General features: G+C 41.9%; 1 protein-coding gene across 11 annotated transcripts in view; it reads left to right on the forward strand.

Moving 5' to 3' along the window:
- Positions 1-19,474, forward strand: part of ptpn4a (protein tyrosine phosphatase non-receptor type 4a) — a 233,746-nt gene that overhangs the window by 119,582 nt on the left and 94,690 nt on the right. For all 11 annotated transcript variants that reach the window (XR_013499489.1, XM_078227896.1, XM_078227897.1 and 8 more), the window contains one exon: positions 9,429-9,492. Coding sequence is in view for 10 of the 11 variants with exons in the window: in XM_078227896.1 (XP_078084022.1) it covers positions 9,429-9,492 (64 nt within the window). In the remaining variant the exon portion in view is untranslated. The remainder of the gene's footprint in view (positions 1-9,428; positions 9,493-19,474) is intronic.

Below are 19,474 nucleotides of genomic sequence, written 5' to 3' on the forward strand. Positions count from 1 at the left end.
GCCTCATACCTTCAGTGTTCTAGCATTGGCTGATTAACGTTGCATTGAAATTTGACTTTGTGTCTACTCAGAATGAAGTCTGAATGCTCGCTCCCGTCACTGGTGACCTACTATCATTTTGAGTAATAATTAGCTTGTATCATGATGTCTATCTAGTGCAGTGGTTTCCAAACTTTTTTCACTGGGCTGCACCTTCGGAATAAAAATTTGCTCGCGCCACCATGAATTTTTTATTGATAAGAAATACATTCAAAAACAAAAAAAAAACAACTAGCAGTGCTTGATTCATAACATAGAACACAACTACTTTATAACATGATCATGGGACATCCAGAAAGTATAAAACAATGCTTGTTTAAACCATGTTTAAATGTTTCTTTGATTGATTGTCCTTGAATCTTCCCGCCACACTTGCCATCCTCTCTCGCCGCACCAGTGTGGCGCGCCGCACCCTTTGGGAACCACTGATCTACTGAATCAGATTACATTGATTTTAATCAGCTATTTAATGAACTTTTCTCGTTGAAACTTGTGAAGAAGATAAATAGTCATGGATTTAACGGCACATTAGAAGGATTGAAAATTGGTTTGGTACTAGAAAGCTGGAGTTCACATTAGGTTCTAGGCTTTTTAGGAAGCACAATAAATATTAATTTGCTTAAGTCTTCTGAGTTTTGGACTCCTCTTTAATGAAGTTTGTCTGTCTATTCCAAACTCTTCTAAACTTTTAATTTGTTTTGTAACCATTTCTCGTTACTGCTTTGTTTTTCATCTTGGTTGTTAATGTGCTTTCTTCATCATTCATGATCTTGGACCATTCATGTTTGTCTTAATTGTTGGCTTTTCTTGTCTTGTTCTCAAATAAGTCATGTATGTATTCAGTCCACTTTGCAAGCACTTGGTCGCTTTCCATGATATCTTCCCCACGTTTCTCTTTGATGCATCAACCAAATGTACTCCCAAATTTTTCTGTAATTTCCCTAATGTCATTATGTTGAGTTCGTGTTTTTTGATGTTTTTTTTATTCAAAAGCTTTTTCTTCCCTTCACATTTTTATTCACGTTTGAGACATGAAAGATAAAAAAATGTTCATCTGGACAATGGCTAGGCAGACAAAATGGTTCAGCCAGTCACCTGATAGCTTGAAACAGTTTCAAAGTAACAATGGCTACATGGAAGGTTATGTTCAAAGGCAAGCCTTTGCAGGTCGTAATCTCCCATAATGATACTAATGATAAAAGTATTAGAAGTTCTAACACAGTGGTTTTGATAAGAGAGCCTGTTTACCAACCTGAAACCAGTGTCTCTTAGAACTAAGGAATCCTGACTCCAATTAAACCCATCAAGATTCCAGCTCTGGGAATATGCCACTTGCGTCCAACATTGAGGAGGTATGTAACATGACCTCTCCAGCTGCATTGTCATATCATCCAGTGGAACTCAATTCTGGCAGTTGCGGTTTTATCCTCAACATGAATAGAACTCCCGGCAACAGTCTGTGCCATCTACTTTCAAACCAGTGGCAGCAGAAAGAACTCGTGACCCTCATCGAACCTGCCAACAACAGGAACCCTGGAACTCGTGCCTCCAAACTAACTCATTCCACATGTCTTCTCTTGTCGTGGAAGTCTCACTCTGGAAAGACAGCTTTTAATAAAATAAGCATAGTTTTAAGGGAATTGTATTTGTATTGGTAAACATTAGGAATAAGGTATAGTTTTAAGTGGGTTTAATTTATGTTTCTGTGCCTAGATGGATAAAACCTATAGTTAGATATATGCTAAACAGAGGTGTTGTATAGTGGGGGTTGGTTTCAATTCCAACCAAGGGCTACAGCTTGAAGAGTAAATAAACTAGCGGTAGTTGCTTTGTAACTGGGCCCTTGTAAGGTCGATAAGTTTTTTAGGTTTAATTTTGCTAATTTGATTCCAGTTGGAGATAGGCAGCTCTCACAACTCTGCTAGAAGCAGCTCTCACAACTCTGCTAGAAGCAGTTGGTTTTGGAAGGCTAAAGAGGAAACATCTCTATCAGCCTTGCTAGAAGATGTCAGAAATCTGAAGTCCGGCTGGTTAAGGAAACAAGAGAAATGAAGAGAAGTTTTCAAGAAGTCTGGAGTTAATGGCACAGAGGAAACTAAGAACCAGAACAGATTACTGTTCAGTAAAGTCAGAGTTGAAAAGACATTGCATTGTGAGAGGCCAGAAAGATATCTGCGTTAGTGCTAAGATTTGTGAGAAATTGCTACAATATGGGAGACATTATTTGAAATAATTGTGGAAATTGGTAGTTGGACCTCGAAGTTTAAGAAAGGAAACCTGAAGGGAGAGATGTAAAACCTGAAATAACATATTGATGGAAACAGCAGAAGGAAAGTATAATTTAAAAGAAGATTTTAAAGTCTGACTTTTGAAGATGAAATTTGAGATCACTCGTATGGAAGGAAGCCAGAGTTCATTGAGACAAAGTGGCTCATGGTGTAAGCATCATCTGGGTTTTGTTTTTAAAGTTTATTTATTAGTGTCACAAGTAGGCTTATATTAACACTGCAATGAAGTTACTGTTAAAATCTCCTAGTCACCCCACACTCCAGCACCTGTTTGGGTACACTGAGGGAGAATTTAGTATGGCCAATGCCAGTATGTCTTTCAGACTGTGGGAGGAAACCGGAGCACCTGGAGGAAACCCACACAGACACAGGAAGAACATGCAGACTCCACACAGATTGTGACCCAAGCCGGGAATCGAGCCCAGGTCTTTAGCACTGTGAGGCAGCAATGCTAACAGCCACTGCGCTACCCACTTTAAACACATTTAAGAATGGAAAGATCAAACAGGCAGACACATTTTGTTAACATCAGATGGAAAGTGTGACCAAGAAATAAGAGAAGATTGGAATTGCCAAAGCTGCATTTCAAAAACTGAAATAGATTATAACCAACTCAAAATTAGCCATGAAAATAAAGCTGAGAATTCTGGAGTGCTCCATCATGCCAATTTTGACAAATGGACGCGGGTGTTAGATCAGTGAAGCAAGGCAGAGACTACAGAGTTGTGTTTTTTGAGGCAAATAATGATACCTTGGACAAGTCACACTATCAATACAGTTGTAATTTCTTGGGCATGTAATAAGAAATTTATGATTTAGAAACTCTGATGTTGATGGGGAAGATCGATGGTAAAAGAGCAAGGCAGGCAAAGAGTTTAAAGAGCTTTGCAAACTGGATGAATGTACAACCAGCAAAGATAATCCACAACTCTAGATTATGATTAAGGTGGAGGTCCATGATCGCCAATGCCCTCTTAGAGCAGGGTACACGGAGAGTGACTAGAATGGGGTGGTGTAGAGATAAAAGACATCCATTTATGAATTTCCACTATTCATTACCTTGCCACTTGCATGATTTGAGGACATTTACTGTCAGCTTTGACAATCGGTATGTTGTCATAACTGACATTCAATCCAATCTACAAAACTTCAGTAGATGAGGTAAGTAAAGTAATGTCAAAAGGAGTTTACAGTGGTGGAATACATTGCAAGAGACTTTGCATACATGACAATTTTTGTATGAAAGGATAGCTATTCGGAAGTAGAAACAAGACTCCATAAAGTTATCAACTAACCCCCTTAATATTGTCTTCAATTACTGTTATCAGTCTGGTCAGTTGAATACATTTTGGATTTTTTAAAGATTTAAGTTTACAAGTTGGAAAGAAAGGCACTCACAATTGGCATTTTCATTTGGAAAAAGTGTGTTCAGGTGTTCAAAATCTATTTTCAATGTAGACTTAGGAATTTGTAATATAAAAAGGTTGACAAAAGTGTCACAAAAATGTGATTGTGGCAAGTAAAGTTTTGTCGAGTGTGCACAATTTTTAAAAAATGCTACATTGTTGATATTCTTTACTTTGGCCACAATTTGAGTGTAGGCAGTAAAACAATGTGGACTGCCACGGTTTATGACTATTTCCGTTGTTTTCCATGAATAAGGCTGCCCTGATATCCACTTTGGTAAAAGCTCGCCTGAAAGACAGTACCACCGTCACAACTCCATGCTGATTGGCAATCCAGAGATTTGAATACAGAATACACATTTGATGCGCACAGTTTACAAATATTGTTTCACTTGATAGGATTGTAATCATTATCCGGGGACCTTCAGTTTGACAAATTTATTTGATCTCTCCCAGTCTTTGAAGGGGATCTTTTTAAGTCTGGAAGCAAATATTGTGGTGTTCAAAATCATGAATGGTTTTGGTAAGAGTAAGTAAAGAGAAACTGTTTAAGTGGCAGATGGGTTGATGACCAGCAGACACAGATTTGAGGGAATTTGCAAAAGAACCAGAGGTGACATGCAAAAAAGGGTTTACATAGCCAGTTATGGTAGTAAATGCACTATCTGAACTGGTATTTGAAGCAAATGAAATAAAAAACTTATAACTATTTAGAAGGAGAAAAATTTGCAAGTCCATGGGGAGAGAGCAGGGACTAGTTGGATAGCTGTTCAAAGAGCTGACTCAGGCAAGAAGGCCCTAAGGGTGCTGCATATTTCCATGCTTCTGTACTATTAAGCGTTCAACTCGCCTTCCAGCTCCAGTGAGCTAGCAAATGTATGTCATTAGTTTTGTCATGGTACATGAATATAGGTAGCCGTTATTTGCACCAAGTGGTTTTCATCATGCTCCATGTTGTGTGTGTGGGTTAAACCAATTCATCAGCTGCATCAAATAGTGCCTTGCCTAGTATTAATGTAGTTTGCCTTTTCGCGAGATTAAAGGGGTTAAGACATTGACTGTTCCAGTCCCATGCCTTGCTACTGTACCAACAGAAATGGTGAGGCAATCAGACTGTCTATGGAAACAGCTGAAACCACTGAATCAATGTTGATATCTGTCATAGGGCCGAATTTATAACTTGGGTTAATACAATGAGCATTTGGTAACGAGCATGTAACACTTCTGTGAAATTTCTTTTGTTTGCCATGCCATAGGTGCCAATTTATTTAATTTAAATCGATGAATGCCTTCACTCAAATAGCTGGAAAAGATAATTGATACACTAGCTTCTGGATTTGCTTCTAAATTGTATCATTGCAATCCTGGTTGGAAAGAAAAAGGAACAGTTTACATTTTATTTCAGGAAGAGGATTGCGCAAGATTGTTTAGGAGTATCACATTCAAAAATTCGTATATTGATGTCCCATTCAGTAAACCTCAGAAAAACTGAAGCCCTCTTTCAACCTCCCAAACCAGCCATGAGGAGGTATACACTAAGCTTAATAGTTTTATTTGCATCCTTATTTAACTGTTTTGGGATGCCAAAGTATGAGAAAATGGACGTACCATGTAGCAATAGTATAGTTCTGTAAATAGAGAGGAAATTGGAGAGATAATCAACTTGAGTCATTGTATGTACCCCATTGGTTTAGGAAGCAATCTCTCATCATTTTGCTGTAAAATGTTTGTTCTTTCCAGACCAGGATTGCAATGATGCAAGTTAGAAGCAAATCCAGAAGCTAGCGTGTAAGCTTGTACCTGTTAGCAGTGAAATTAGACTGTGCAGTGTTCCTGGCGCTGAAACCTAGTGTCTGATGGGTTGGCTGCAGGAGAACACCAGTAGAAAGCACCTGTGAAATGCAATAAAGTTGGCATCAATTGAATAACATAACCAGTGAAGAGGAGAGCTGCTATTCATTGAGAATTGTAAGCCTCTTCCCTCCCTCACTGATATTTTCAGGATGTTGAAAATCCCAGGGCAGAAATGCTAGCTTGATGTTTGACAGCTTGGCATTCATGAGTTACCTGCATCCAACTGCTGTTGGCTAAACTCTGCGAGGAGCCTAGGACATGACTGCATAGACTGACAGTCATTATTGTAAATGGACACCAGAGGCTGGCTGAAGCAGTGAAACTCTGAATGCTTGAGTGCGCTTTTGCAACTAGCAGCATACTTGAGTTTTAAATCTGGTGTTATTGAGAAAATCCCAATGCTCACATTGGTTATCGCAAAATTTATTCCTGTGCAGGAGCATGCTGCAGCTTGCTTGGGCTTCTGTCCGACTTCCACAAGTAGATTCTGTGAGCAACATTAAGTTTCGAAAACAGCCTCCCTTTGCTAGAATGTCCAAATATTGTATATGCAATTGCTAGGAAGTGACTGTCAAATGAGCCAGGTGTCAGTCCATGTGGAGCTTCTCTTTGTCATAAATACAATTGACGGATTATGCAGCAAAATCTCTGTAGCCAATGAGATTAAGTGATTGAGAAATAAACAGAGGAGGATTGAGGTGGAGGATAAATCAGACTATGTGAGTTCAATATCAAATCCTCTGCTGAAAGGGAAGTTTTATTTTAGTGTCACAAGTAGGCTTGCATTAACACTGCAATGAAGTTACTGTGAAAATCTCTTAGTCGCCACGCTCGGGCACCTGTTTGTGTACACAGAGAATTTAGCATGGTCAATGCACATCCAGCACATCTTTGGACTCTGGGAGGAAACCAGAGCACTCGGAGGAAATCCACACAGACATGAGGAGAAACCCAAGGCCAGAATTGAACCCGTGTTCCTGGTGCTGTGAGGCAGCAGTGCTAACCTCTGTGTCACCGTGCCGCCTCAGAAGTAGTGAGTGAAAAATTGTATCAAGAGACAAAGGAAAAGTAAGCAAGTTTACATTATAAATTTGACATTTAAAAAATCTTAGGAATGAGATTCCATACGTAAAATTGTTTACTTTCCGGCCAGGAGAGGTTGATTGGCAGAAATTAACCATCTCATAAAAAGAGTATTAATGTTGTTATCAGATTTCCAGTTGGACAGCTAATGTGAAATTGTAGCAACATAATGAAGAAAACCACTTGGCAGATACTTGCAAGGTGCCATTTTCACACACCACCAATCAGCCAGCAATTTGCGATGATTTGGTCTTCACGGGATATCTATTCCTGGTCTGTTACTGATAAATATGTGCATTAATAACTCTGCATCATTCAGGCAGCATTTTTTAAAAATTCATCCATGAGATGTGGGCTTCACTGACTGCCAGCATTTATTGCCCATCTCTAATTGCCCTTGGAAAGGTGGTGCGAGTGCCTCCTTGAATCGCTGCTGTCCATTGTGGTGCAGGTACACCCACAGTGCTGTTGGAGAGGGAGTTCCAGGATTTTGACCCAGCGATCATGAAGGAATGGCGATTATATTTCCAAGTCAGAATGGTGTGTGGCTTTATGAGGAACTTCCAGGTGGTGGTGCTCCCATGTATCTACTGCCCTTCTCCTTCTAGAGTGGGGGAATATTCCAAGCCATGAGGTTACAGATTGTTGTTGGATACAATTCTGTTGCTGCTAATGGGCTACAGTGCCTCATGGTTACCCAGTTGGCTCTAAATCTATGTCATTTATTCTGGTGGTCTGGAGTCGATGCTGAGGGCAATTCCCTTCTGACTGTATTCCATTGTGGTGCCATCTCTGCTAGGTTGGTGGGCGGGCATACGCAGGGATGGTGAAGGAAGTGCCTGGGACATTGTAATGTATGAATCAATCAGCATAACTATATCAGGCTACTGCTTGACCAGTCTGAGAGATAGCTTCCCAATTTGTCAGCAACCCCCAAACGTTAGTAAAGAGAACCACACGGGTTCAACAGGCTGGATTTTCCATTGTCGTTTCTGGTGCCTAGGTCGATGCTGTATGATCAGACAGTTTTCATTCCTTTATGTAAACTTTGATACAACTGAGTGCCTTGCTAAGCCATTTCAGAGGACATTTAAGAGCCAACCACATTGCTGTGGGCCTGGAGTCACATTTTAGACGAGGTAAGGATGGCAGGTTTCCTTCCCTAAAGAACATTATTGAACCAGATGGGCTTTAACGACAATCGACAATTATTTCATAGTGTCATTAAGACTTTTAATTCCAGATTTACTGAATTCAAATTCTACCTGCTGTAGTGGAATTCAAACCTGGGCTCCCAGAGTATTACCCTGGGTCTCTGGATTACTATGATGTGGAGATGCCGGCGTTGGACTGGGGTAGGCACAGTAAGAAGTGTCACAACATCAGGTCTTGATTACTAGTGAGACAATACCATGACACCAGTGCCTTCGCAAAATCTTGACGGCACACATGGGAATTCGCATTCATTCACTGAGTGCAGGCTTATTTAACTGTAATGCAATTAAGTACTATGAAAGCACACTTGAGGTTCATTAAACTGGATTTATTATATGAAAATTTGCATTTCACAAATATAAAATTAGTTTTACAAGGGCCATAGAGGTTGTTAAGCAGTAGCTGTGACTTAGTATGCTGCTAGAAACCCAGTTAACATCATTAACAATGCATAGCTTTCTCAGGAGGGTTTTAACAGCAATATTACACCATAATAAGAGGAAGTATTTATTCAGTGATTATATAGGCTGCTGTCTGTGGAAGGAGGGGTTGCATGGCATTTTCAGCTAAATCTAAATGAAATATTATGGAATTGGAGCATGTTCATGGCACAGAATATGAGGTAGTAGTGGTTAGTATTAATAAAGAAATCTGTATTGGTTCCCTTTTTCCTGTATTAGTGAATTTCAACTACATCCAGCTTCAAACTGAGCAAAATTACTAAGAAACAAAAGACTATTGAATAGTCAATTAATAATTAAACGATCAGTCGGAAGATGTGCAGGTTAGCTGGATTTAGCCATGCTAAATTGCCTCTTAGTGTCCCAAAATGTGTAGGTTTAAGGGGATTGGTGGGGTAAATATTTGGGGTTACGGAGATAGGACAGGGGGGTAGGCCCGGGTAAGGTGTTCTGTGGGAGAGTTGGTGCAGACTCAATGGGCCGAATAGCCACCACCGACACTAGGGATTCTATGGGATATTACTTGGGGTGTTTATCATTTCAGATATATGGGTTAATTCATTATTCCTCCTTGGTAATTTCTGTCTTAACATTTAACACTTCTAATGTTAGCACGTGTACGGTATCTCAAAACCAGCAACCTTGGAACTGAGGCTGTGTTGGATTTCAGATCTTGCTGGATTTCAGGTTTGGCAGATTGGGTCACTTGGAGTAGGTGCCGTTTTTCAGATAAATTTAAAGTCATGTCTGCTGTCTCAGGTGGCTGCAAAAGATCCTGCTGCATTATTCAGAGAACAACAGGCGAGTTCTCCTTTATCCAGGCCAACATTTATCCTTCAACCAACATAATTAAAACAATTTAATTAGTCACTTGTAGAATATTGTAAATGACTACTGTGTTTTCCTACATTGCAACAAGTGATGACACTTCAAAAGTAACTGCTTGTGAAACATTTTGAAATATCTTGAAATTGTGCAATGTGCTGTATAAATCTGTTTTTTTAAAAACTTAAACAGTTGAGGAATAAGTCTCCTTGAGATGCTGCTTGAAATATTACTAATAACCATTTCTTTTTGTACAGGTTGAAGATTGTAAAAATATCATTTAAATGCAAACAGTTCTTCATTCAGCTCCGAAGAGAATTGGTAAGTAAACGCTCTTCGTAACTTGTGCTGTCCCTAGCCTGAAATAGCTTCAAGGAGCAATAAAAGACAAGTAGTTGATCTCAATGTGTGTCACGGATTAACTGCACAGGACACTAGCTGATTACAAATCTATTTCTGTATGTTTAATAACTAATTTGCTGGAGTTTTTTGAGGAGGTAATAAAAAGGGTTGATGAGGGTAATGCACGTGGACTTTCAGAAGGCATTCGATATAGTGCCACTCAACAGACTTGTGTGAAAAGTTATACCTCATGGAATAAAAGGGACCATAGCAATGCGGATACAAAATTGGCCGAATAATAGAAAGCAGAGAGTAATGGTCAATGAATATTTTTCATAGTCGAGGAAGGTTTGTAGCGGTGTTCTCCAGGGGTCGGTATTGGGACCCTTGCTTTTCCTGACATACGTTAATGAATAGGATCTTGGTGTGCAATTTCAAAGTCAGTGATGACACAAAACTTAGAAGTATTATAAACTGTGAAGAGGACAGTGTAGAACGTCAAAAGGACATAGAGAAGTTGATGGAGTGGGCAGATAGGTGGCAAATGAAATTCAATGCAAGAAGTGTGAGGTGATGCATTTTGGTAAGAAAATGGAGAGACGATACAAAATAAGGAGTAAAATTTAAATAATTGAGGGTGACAGGACAGGTGGCGAGAGTAGTTAATAAATCATTGTATCCTGGCTTTATTAATAGGAGCATAGAGTACAAGAGCAAGAAGGTTAAGCTGAACTTGTACAATAGACTATTTAAACCCCAGCTGGACTTTTGTATACAGTTCTGAGTGCCACATGCCTAGGATGTGAACTCATTAGAGCGAATGCAGAAGAGATTTACCAGAATGGTCCCAGGGATGAGAAACTTCAGTAATGAGGATAAATTGGGACTGTCCTCCTTGGAGGGAAGAAGGCGAAGAGGAGATTCGATAAGAGAGATTCAAAATCATGAGGGGGCGGGACAGAGTAGATAGGGAAAAACTGTTCCCACTCATTCAAGGATCGAGAGCGCGAGGGCACAGATTTAAAGTGATTTGCAAAAGAAGCAAATGTAATGCGAGAAAAAACTTTTTCATGTAATGAATAGTTCAGGTCTGGAATGCACTGCCTCGAAATGTGGTGGAGGCAGGTTTAATTGAGGCATTCAAGAGGACATATAATGATTGAGGAGGCGGTAGCGCTGTGGCATTATTGCTGGACCAGTAATCTTTAGATTGGGGAATGCTCTGGGGACCTGGGTTCAAATCCCACCATGACTGATGGTGTAATTTAAACTCAAAACATCTGGAATTAAAAGTCAAATGATGACCATGAAACCATTGTCAATTGTCGTAAATATCCATCTGGTTCACTAATGTCCTTCAGGGGAGGAAATTTTCTGTTCTCACCTTGTCTGGCCTATATGTGACCCCAGACCCACAGCAATGTGGTTGACTCTTAAAAGCCCTCTGAAATGGCCTCGCGAGCCCCTCGGTTGTGTTCAGCCACTACAAAGAAGGCACACAGGAATGAAACCGGCACCAGAAACAACAACAACAGTAAACCCAGCTTTGTTGATCCTGCAGAGTCCTCCTTATGAACATAGAATCATAGAAACCCTACAGTGCAGAAGGAGCCCATCGAGTCTGCACCGACAACAATCCCCACAACCCCACACACTTACCCCGCTATTCCCTCTACCCTATACATCCTGGGACACTAAGGGGCAATTTAGCATCGCCAATCAACCTAATCCGCATATTTTTGGACTGTGGGAAGAAACCGGAGCATCCGGAGGAAACCCATGCAGACATGGGAAAATGTGCAAACTCCACACAGGCAGTGACCCAAGACGGGAATCGAACTCTGGTCCCTGGAGTTGTGAGGCAGCAGTGCTAACCACTGTGCCACCCATCTGGGGGCTTGTGCCAAAGTTGGGAGAGCTGACTTGCAGACTAGTCAAACAACAGCCTGACATATCATACTTACGGAATCATACCTTACAGATAATATCCCAGACACCATCATCACCATTCCTGGGTATGTCCTGTCTCACCGGCAGGACAGACCCAGCAGAGGCACAGCAGTATACAGTCGGGAGGGAATTTCCTTGGAAGTCCTGATCATTGACTGTTGACCCAGTGAAGTCTCATGGCACCAGGTCAAACATGGGCAAGGAAATCTCCTGTTGATTACCATGTACCATCCCTCCTCAACTGATGAATTAATACTCCTCCATGTTGAACACCACTTGAAGGAAGCACTGACAGTGGCAAGGGCACAGAATGTACTCTGGGTGGGGGTCTTCAATCTCCATCACTAGGAGAGGCTCGATAGTACGACCACAGGCTAAGCTAGCTGAGTTCTAAAGGATGTAGCTGCTGGACTGGGATTGCAGCAGGTGGTGAGTGAACCAACAAGAGGGAAAAACATACTGGACACCCTCACCAACCTGCCTGCCATAGATGTACCTGGCCATAATAATATTAGTAAGACCGACCACCGCACAGTCCTTGTGGAAATGGTGATGTCTTCGCATTGAGGATACCCTTGATTGGCACTATCACCATGCCAAATTGGATAGACTTCAAACAAATTTAGCAACTCAAGACTTGGTATCCATGTGGCGCTGTGGGCCATCAGCAGAATTGTACTCTACCACAATCCGCAACCTCCTGGCCCGGCATATCCTTGCTCTACCATTACCAGCAAGCCAGGGGATCGGCTCTGCTTCAATGAAGAGTGCAGGAGGGCATGCCAGGAACATCACCAGGCATACCTAAAAAAAAATAGGTATCAACCTGGTGAAGCTGCACCAGGACTACTTTTGTGCCAAACAGCATAAGCAGCAAGTGATAGCCAGAGCTAAGAGATCCCACAACCAACAAATCAGATCTAAGCTCTGCAATCCTGCCACATCGAGCCGCAGATGGTGGTGGACGATTAAACAACTCACTAGAGGAGATGGCTTCACAAATATCCCATCGTCAATGATGGAGGAGCCCAGCACATCTGCAAAAGATAAGGCTGAAGCATTCGCAACAATCTTCAGCCAGAAGTGCCAAGTGGATAATCCATCTCTGCCTCCTCCGGAGGTCCCAAGCATCATAGATGTCAATCTTCAGCCAATTCAATTCACTCCATGTGATATCATGAAACAACTGAAGGCATTGAATACTGCAAAGGCAATGGCCCGAACAATATTTTGACAATACTATACTTGTACGACAGAAATTGCCATGCCCTTAGCCAAGCTGTTCCAGTACAGCTACAACACTGGCATCTACCTGGCAATGTGGAAAATTGCCCAGGTATGTCTTGTACACAAGACAAATCCAACCAAGTCAATTACCACTCCATCAGTTTGCTTTCGATCATCAAAGTGATGGAAGGGTTCATCAATAGTTCTATCAAGCGGCACTTAACAATAACCTGCTCACAGACACTTAGTTTGGGTTCCACCAGGATCACTCCGCTCCGGACCTCATTTTAGTCTCGGTTCAAACATGGACAAAAGAACTGAATGCTAGAGGTGAGGTGAGAGTGACTGCTCTTGCCATCAAGGCAGCATTTGACCAAGTATGGCATTAAGGACCTGTAGTAAACTTGAGTCAATGGTAATCAGGGAAAGCTCATTGCTGGTTGAAGTCTTACCTGGCACAAAAGAAGATGGTTGTGGTGGTTGTATACTGTCATCTCAGCTCCAGGGCATCACTCCAGGGTCCAACCATCTTCAGTTGCTTCATCAATGACCTCCCATCCATCATGTGGTCAGAAGTGGAGATTTTCACAGATGACTACACAATGTTCAGCACCATTTGCGACGACTCAGATATTGAAGCAGTTCATGTCCAAGCGTCGCAAAACCTGTGCAATATCCAGGCTTGGGCTGACAAGTGGCAAGTAACATTTGTGCCACACAAGTGGCAGGCAATGACCATCTCCAACATAAGATCTTTCGATCTCACCTTGACATTCAATTATATTACCATTGCTGAATTTCCCCATTATCAACATTTTGGGGGGTTACCATTGACCAGAAATTCAACTGGTAAATACTGTGGCTACCAGAGCAGGTCAAAAGCTAGGGATCCTACAGCAAGTAACCTACCTCCTGATCTTCCCAAAGCCTGTCCACCATCTACAAGGCACAAGTGAGGAATGTGGTGGAATACTCTCCACTTTGGATGAATGCAGCTCCAAGAACATGGCACAGTGGAACAGTGGTTAGCACTGCTGCCTCACAACTCCAGGGACCTGGGTTTGATTCCCAGCTTGGGTCATTGTCTATGTGGAATTTGCACATTCTCCCCATGTTTGCGTGGGTTTCCTCTGAATGCTCCAGTTTCCTCCCACTGTCCGAAGATGTACGGGTTAGGTGCATTGGCCATGCTAAATTGCCCCTTAGTGGCCCGGAATGCTTAGGTTAGAGGGATTAACGGTAAATGTGTGGGATTGTGGGGATAAGGGCTGGGTGGGGTTGTTGTTAGTGCAGACTCAATGGGCCGAATGGCCTCCTTCTGCACTGTACGGTTTCTATGAACTCTCAAGAAGCTTGACACCATCCAAGACTGCTTGATTGCTACCCCTTCCACAAAAATTCAATCCCTCCACCACCGATTAGCTGTGGCAACCATGTGTACCATCTACAAGATGCACTGCAGGAACTCACCAAGGTTCCTCAAGTAGCACCTTCCAAACCCACAGCCACCACCATCTAGAACGACAAGAGTAAAAGATGCCTGGGAACACCACAACCTGGAGATTTCGCTCCAAGTCGCTCACTATCCTGACTATGAAATATATCGCCATTTTTCATTGTCACTGTCAAAATACTGGAATTCACTCCATAACAGCACTGTTGCACTTCGGACTTTAGCAGTTCAAGAAGGCTGCTCACTACCACCACCTCGAGGGCAATTAGGGATGAGCAACAAATGCTGGCCTAGCCAGTGACGCCCACATCCCCTAAAATTAATTTTTTAAAACTTGAATAGAAACAACCTGGAAACATGGGGAAAGGACACAGTAATCATACTCAGTCATGATGCTCGTTTGGAGAACAGACACAATTGACCAAATGGCTCCCTCTGCGTCATAACAATTCTGTAATTTGTAATGTGGTCATACAAGTTTTTTCACACTTAAAACCCTTTTCAAATTGCTTACTAGACATGCCGCAGCTAACTGCATGGAAATGCGAGCAGTGAAGAAAGGGCACCATGTGGCCCTCAGTACTGTGCATGAATTGAACCTACATAAAAGCTTTGGACAGAAAAAGACTAACTTGTGCACCCATCTTGTACCATGCAATTGTGATACCTATGCATCCATTTCAGAGACTCCTTACACCTTATGTGCCACAGTGTCCTAGGAAAAACAAAAAGGCCAAATCAAAAATCCTAATTAAGCAAAAGAAAATCCGAGAAAAGCCCCTCTACACTCTAAATGATCGAAACTAGTGTTGGATATCACATTGATCACTACTTGGGTGATTTGATACCTAACTCTTATGTGATACAACTGCTGCCCCAATGATGAACTGAACAGCGTTCACCGCACAATTTGACAGCTTGTTCCATAGGCCTTGTATTCTATTCTCTGGCTAAGGAAGGATCCCCTAATATCTAATCTGTTCCATCCCTTGTATAATTTATATGCATGACCCCTGATTCTTATCAACCTACCTAACTGACATAATTTATCAGCATATACTTTTTTCATAGACATCAGTCAAATCTCCCCTGAAAGATGCAAAGTCTGTCTGGAGAGCAAACTCGTTCACTTTAATGGACAGAATACCTCAGATTGAGCATAGAAGCAAAAAACCCTGACCCATGTGTTCAAAATACACATAACGAAAAATGAAGCTTAAATATCAATTATGGACTTCATATGCTGTCTTGTAAAAGATGTGGCCTTTAACCTTTCCTTTTCAGCTGTTTATACTGATGTTGTGGTGTAGTTGGTGTAACAGATCAGACACAGCATTGATGGATAGTGGAGAAATTATTTTAGAAGCACACAGGAAGAATGAGTGTGAAAATATTTTGAGATACAAGACTACAGAAAACCATATTCAAGATACTTTATGTATATATTTTAAGAATTGTATCTGCTCAAATTAAAATTTGTATATTAGACTCCAGTTGACCCATCATGTCTGTGCGAGCTCAGATAAGAGCTATCTGGCCTAATCATGCTGTACAGTCCTTGGGTTGTAGCCCTGTAGGTCACAGTGCCTCAAGTGCATCACCAAGTTTTTTTTTTGAAAGTGTGATCAATGTTTCTGCCTCTGCCATTGTTTGAGATGTCTGACAATCTCTGGGTGAAAAAGAATCTCCTCAATTCCCCTCTAAATCTTTTGTTAATTACCTTAAATCTAGCCCCCTAGTTAACAACCTCCCTGCTAAGGGAAATATGCCCTTCCTATCCATTCTATCTAGCCCTTTTGTAATTTAATACAGCTTGGTTAAAGCTCCCTGCAAAGCAACCGTTTTAAAGTTTATTTATTACAAATCTTAGAAACCCTACAGCACAGAAAGAGGCCATTCGGCCCATCGAGTCTGCACCGACCACAATCCCACCCGGGCCCTACCTCCATATCCCTACATATTTACCCACTAATCCCTCTAACCTACGCATTCCAGGACACAAAGGGCAATTTTAGCATGGCCAATCAACCTAACCCGCACATCTTTGGACTGTGGGAGGAAACCGGAGCACCCGGAGGAAACCCACGCAGACACAAGGAGAATGTGCAAACTCCACACAGACAGTGACCCAAGCCGGGAATCGAACCCAGGTCCCTGGAGCTGTGAAGCAGCAGTGCTAACCACTGTGCTACCGTGCCGCCCTAGTCACAAATAAGCCTTACATTAACACTGCAATGAAGTTACTGTGAAATTCCCCTTGTCGCCTCACTCCGGCACCTGTTCGGGTCAAAACACCTAACCAGCAAGTCTTTCAGACTGTGGGAGGAAACCGGAGCACCCGGAGGAAACCCACGCAGACACAAGGAGAACGTGCAAACTCCACACAGACGGTGACCCAAGCTGGGAATCGAACCCGGGTCCCTGGCGTTGTGAGGTAGCAGTTCTAACCACTGCCACCATGCCGCACCAGCATATTCGATCTTTCCACGGAACTTAAATTTTCTAGTTTCTACACAGTACTCTGTCTCAGGCCTAACTGGTATTCTTTATAGTTGTAACATAAACTCTCTGTTCATACACTCTGCTGCAGCCAATAAAGGAAAGAATGCCATATGACTTCTTGAACCATCCAATGTTCCTCTCCTGCTATTTTCAGGGATCTGTGAAGATGTTCCTCTACAGTTCTTAGCATCATACCATTTATTATTTATTCCTTTTGCCTTGTTTGTCCTTCCCAACTCCATTGCCTCACACTTATCTGATGGATTCCTTTTGCCACTTTTCTACCCACCTGAAAGCTCAATGATATCTTCATGCAGTGAACAGTTTTTTCACAGCCATCCCCATACTTGGGCCTAAATCACTGATACATATCGCAAAAAGCAAGGGATCCAGCACTGACCCAGTGAAATCCTACTGCCTTGCAGTCATAAAAACACCCATTAGCCAATACCTTTTGCTTCCTGCCGTTTAGCAAACTTTGGATCCATCTTTCCACTTTCGTCATCTCAAAAAGTCTAATAAATTAGTCAGACACAACCTTTCCTTCACAATTCCATGCTGACTATCATTTATTTATCCATACCTTTCTAAATGATTCATACTGTCCTTCAGAATTTTTTCATTTACAAGAACATCACTTTCATTCATAGAATTTAGTGTTGCTTGTGTGTATGGTTGTATCTGCTACTTTTATGTTTAAAGGGTATCAAGAAACAGCTGAAAGCATTGGGTACTGCAAAGTCTATGGGCTCTGGCAACATTATGGCAAAAGTACTTTAGACTTGTGCTCCAGAATTAGCCGCACACCTAACCAAGCTGTTTCAGTACAGCTACATCTATCCATCAATATTGAAATTTGCCCAGTTATTTCCTGTCCACAAAGGCAGGATAAATACAACCCGTCTCATCTGTCTACTCTCAGTCAACAGCAAGTTGATGAAAGTTGTCATCGACAGTGCTATTAAGCGGCAATAACCTGCTCACCGATGCTCAGTTTGGGTTCCAGAAAGGCTATTCAGCTCCTGACCTCATTACAGCCATGGTCCAAACATGAGAGTAGCTGCCCTTCACATCAAGGCAGCGTTTGACCGAGTGTGGCATCCAGGAATCCGAGCAAAACTGAAGTCTATGGGAATCCGCCGGCTGGAGTCATACCTGGAGCAAAGAAACATAGTTTATTGAAATCATTCAACTCAGTTCCAGGGCACCACTGCAGGAGTTCCGCAGGGTAGTGTTCTGTAGCCCAACCAACTTCAGCTGCTTCATCAAGAACCTCCTTTCCCTCCTCAGAAGTGGGAATGTTCGCTGGTGATTGTACAATGCTCAGCACCATTAGTGACTCATCAGATAGTGAAATGGGTTGGCTTGATAAGTGGCAAGTGATGACCATTTCCAACAAAAGAGAATCTAACCATCTTCCCCTCCTTGATATTGAATGTCTCTGAATTCCCCACCTCACAATTAATATTTGGGAATACCATTGACCAGAAACTGAAATGGATCAACCGTGTAAATACTGTGGCTACAACAGCAGATAGAGGCTTGGAATTCTGTGGCAAGTAGCTCCGTTTCCCGACTCCCCAAATCATGACCACCATCTATGAAGGCACAAGTCAGAATGATTTATTTTCACATGTATCAGTATGCAGTGAAAAGTATTGTTTCTTTCGTGCCATACAGACAAAGCATACTGTACAGAGAAGGAAAGGAGAGAGTGCAGAACACAGTGTTACAGTCATGGCTAGGGTGCAGAGAAAGATCAACTTAATACGAGGTAGGTCCATTCAAGAGTCTGATAGCAGCAGGGAAGACGCTGTTTTTGAGTCGGTTGGTACGTGTCCTCAGACTTTTGTATCTTTTCCCTGACAGAAGAAGGTGGAAGAGAGTATGTCCGGTGTGTGTGGGGTTCTTGATTATGCTGACTGTTTTTCTGAGACAGCTGGGAGTGTAGACAGAGTCACTGGATGTTTGTGTGATGGACTGGGCTTCGTTCACAATCCTTTATAGTTTTTTGCGGTCTTGGACAGAGCAGGAGCCATACCAAGCTGTTATACAGCCAAAAAGAATGCTTTGTATGGTGCATCTTTAAAAGTTGGTGAGAGTCATAGCAGACATGCCAAATTCAGTTAGCCTCCTGAGAAAGTAGAGGGGTTAGTAGACTTTTTTAACTAGCGTCAGCATGGAGGGACCAGGACAGGTTGTTGGTGATCTGGACACCCAGAAACATGAAGCTTTCGTTCATTTGTCCCCGTTGATGTAGATAGGGTATGTCCTGAATGAGTGCAGTTCCAGCAATACTCAAGAAGCTTGACACCATCTAGGACAAAACAAACTGTTTGGTACTCACTGCAAGAAATCACTTCCTCTATGACCGACACACAGTGGCAGCAGTGTGTAACATACACAAAGTGCACTGTAGCAACTTGTCAAAGTTCCTTCAGTAGAAAATTCCAGACTACCACCTTCAAGGACAAGGGCAGCAGATGCAGAGAACACCGCCACCTGCGTATTCCCCTCCAAGCCACACACCATCCTGACTTGGAATTATATTGTTGTTTTTCACCTGCTGACAACACTCTGGGTGTGCCAACAACAGATGTACTGCAGTAGTTCACAAAGGTGGCTTACCGCCACCAACTTAATGGCAATTGGGGATGGGCAATAATTCTGCTCCTGCCAATAATGCCCATATCCTATTAATTTTTTAAAAATGTATTTTAGCAAGTTTGGGCAACCTTGACTTGCATTGGCTGAAACTGTACCTGTTTTGCGCCCAATAAATTCCAAGACCATTTAATTGTATTTTTAAAATTTTTCCAACTAATTCTT

This window comes from Mustelus asterias, chromosome 14, assembly GCF_964213995.1.
Source record: "Mustelus asterias chromosome 14, sMusAst1.hap1.1, whole genome shotgun sequence".
Classification (NCBI taxonomy): domain Eukaryota; kingdom Metazoa; phylum Chordata; class Chondrichthyes; order Carcharhiniformes; family Triakidae; genus Mustelus; species Mustelus asterias.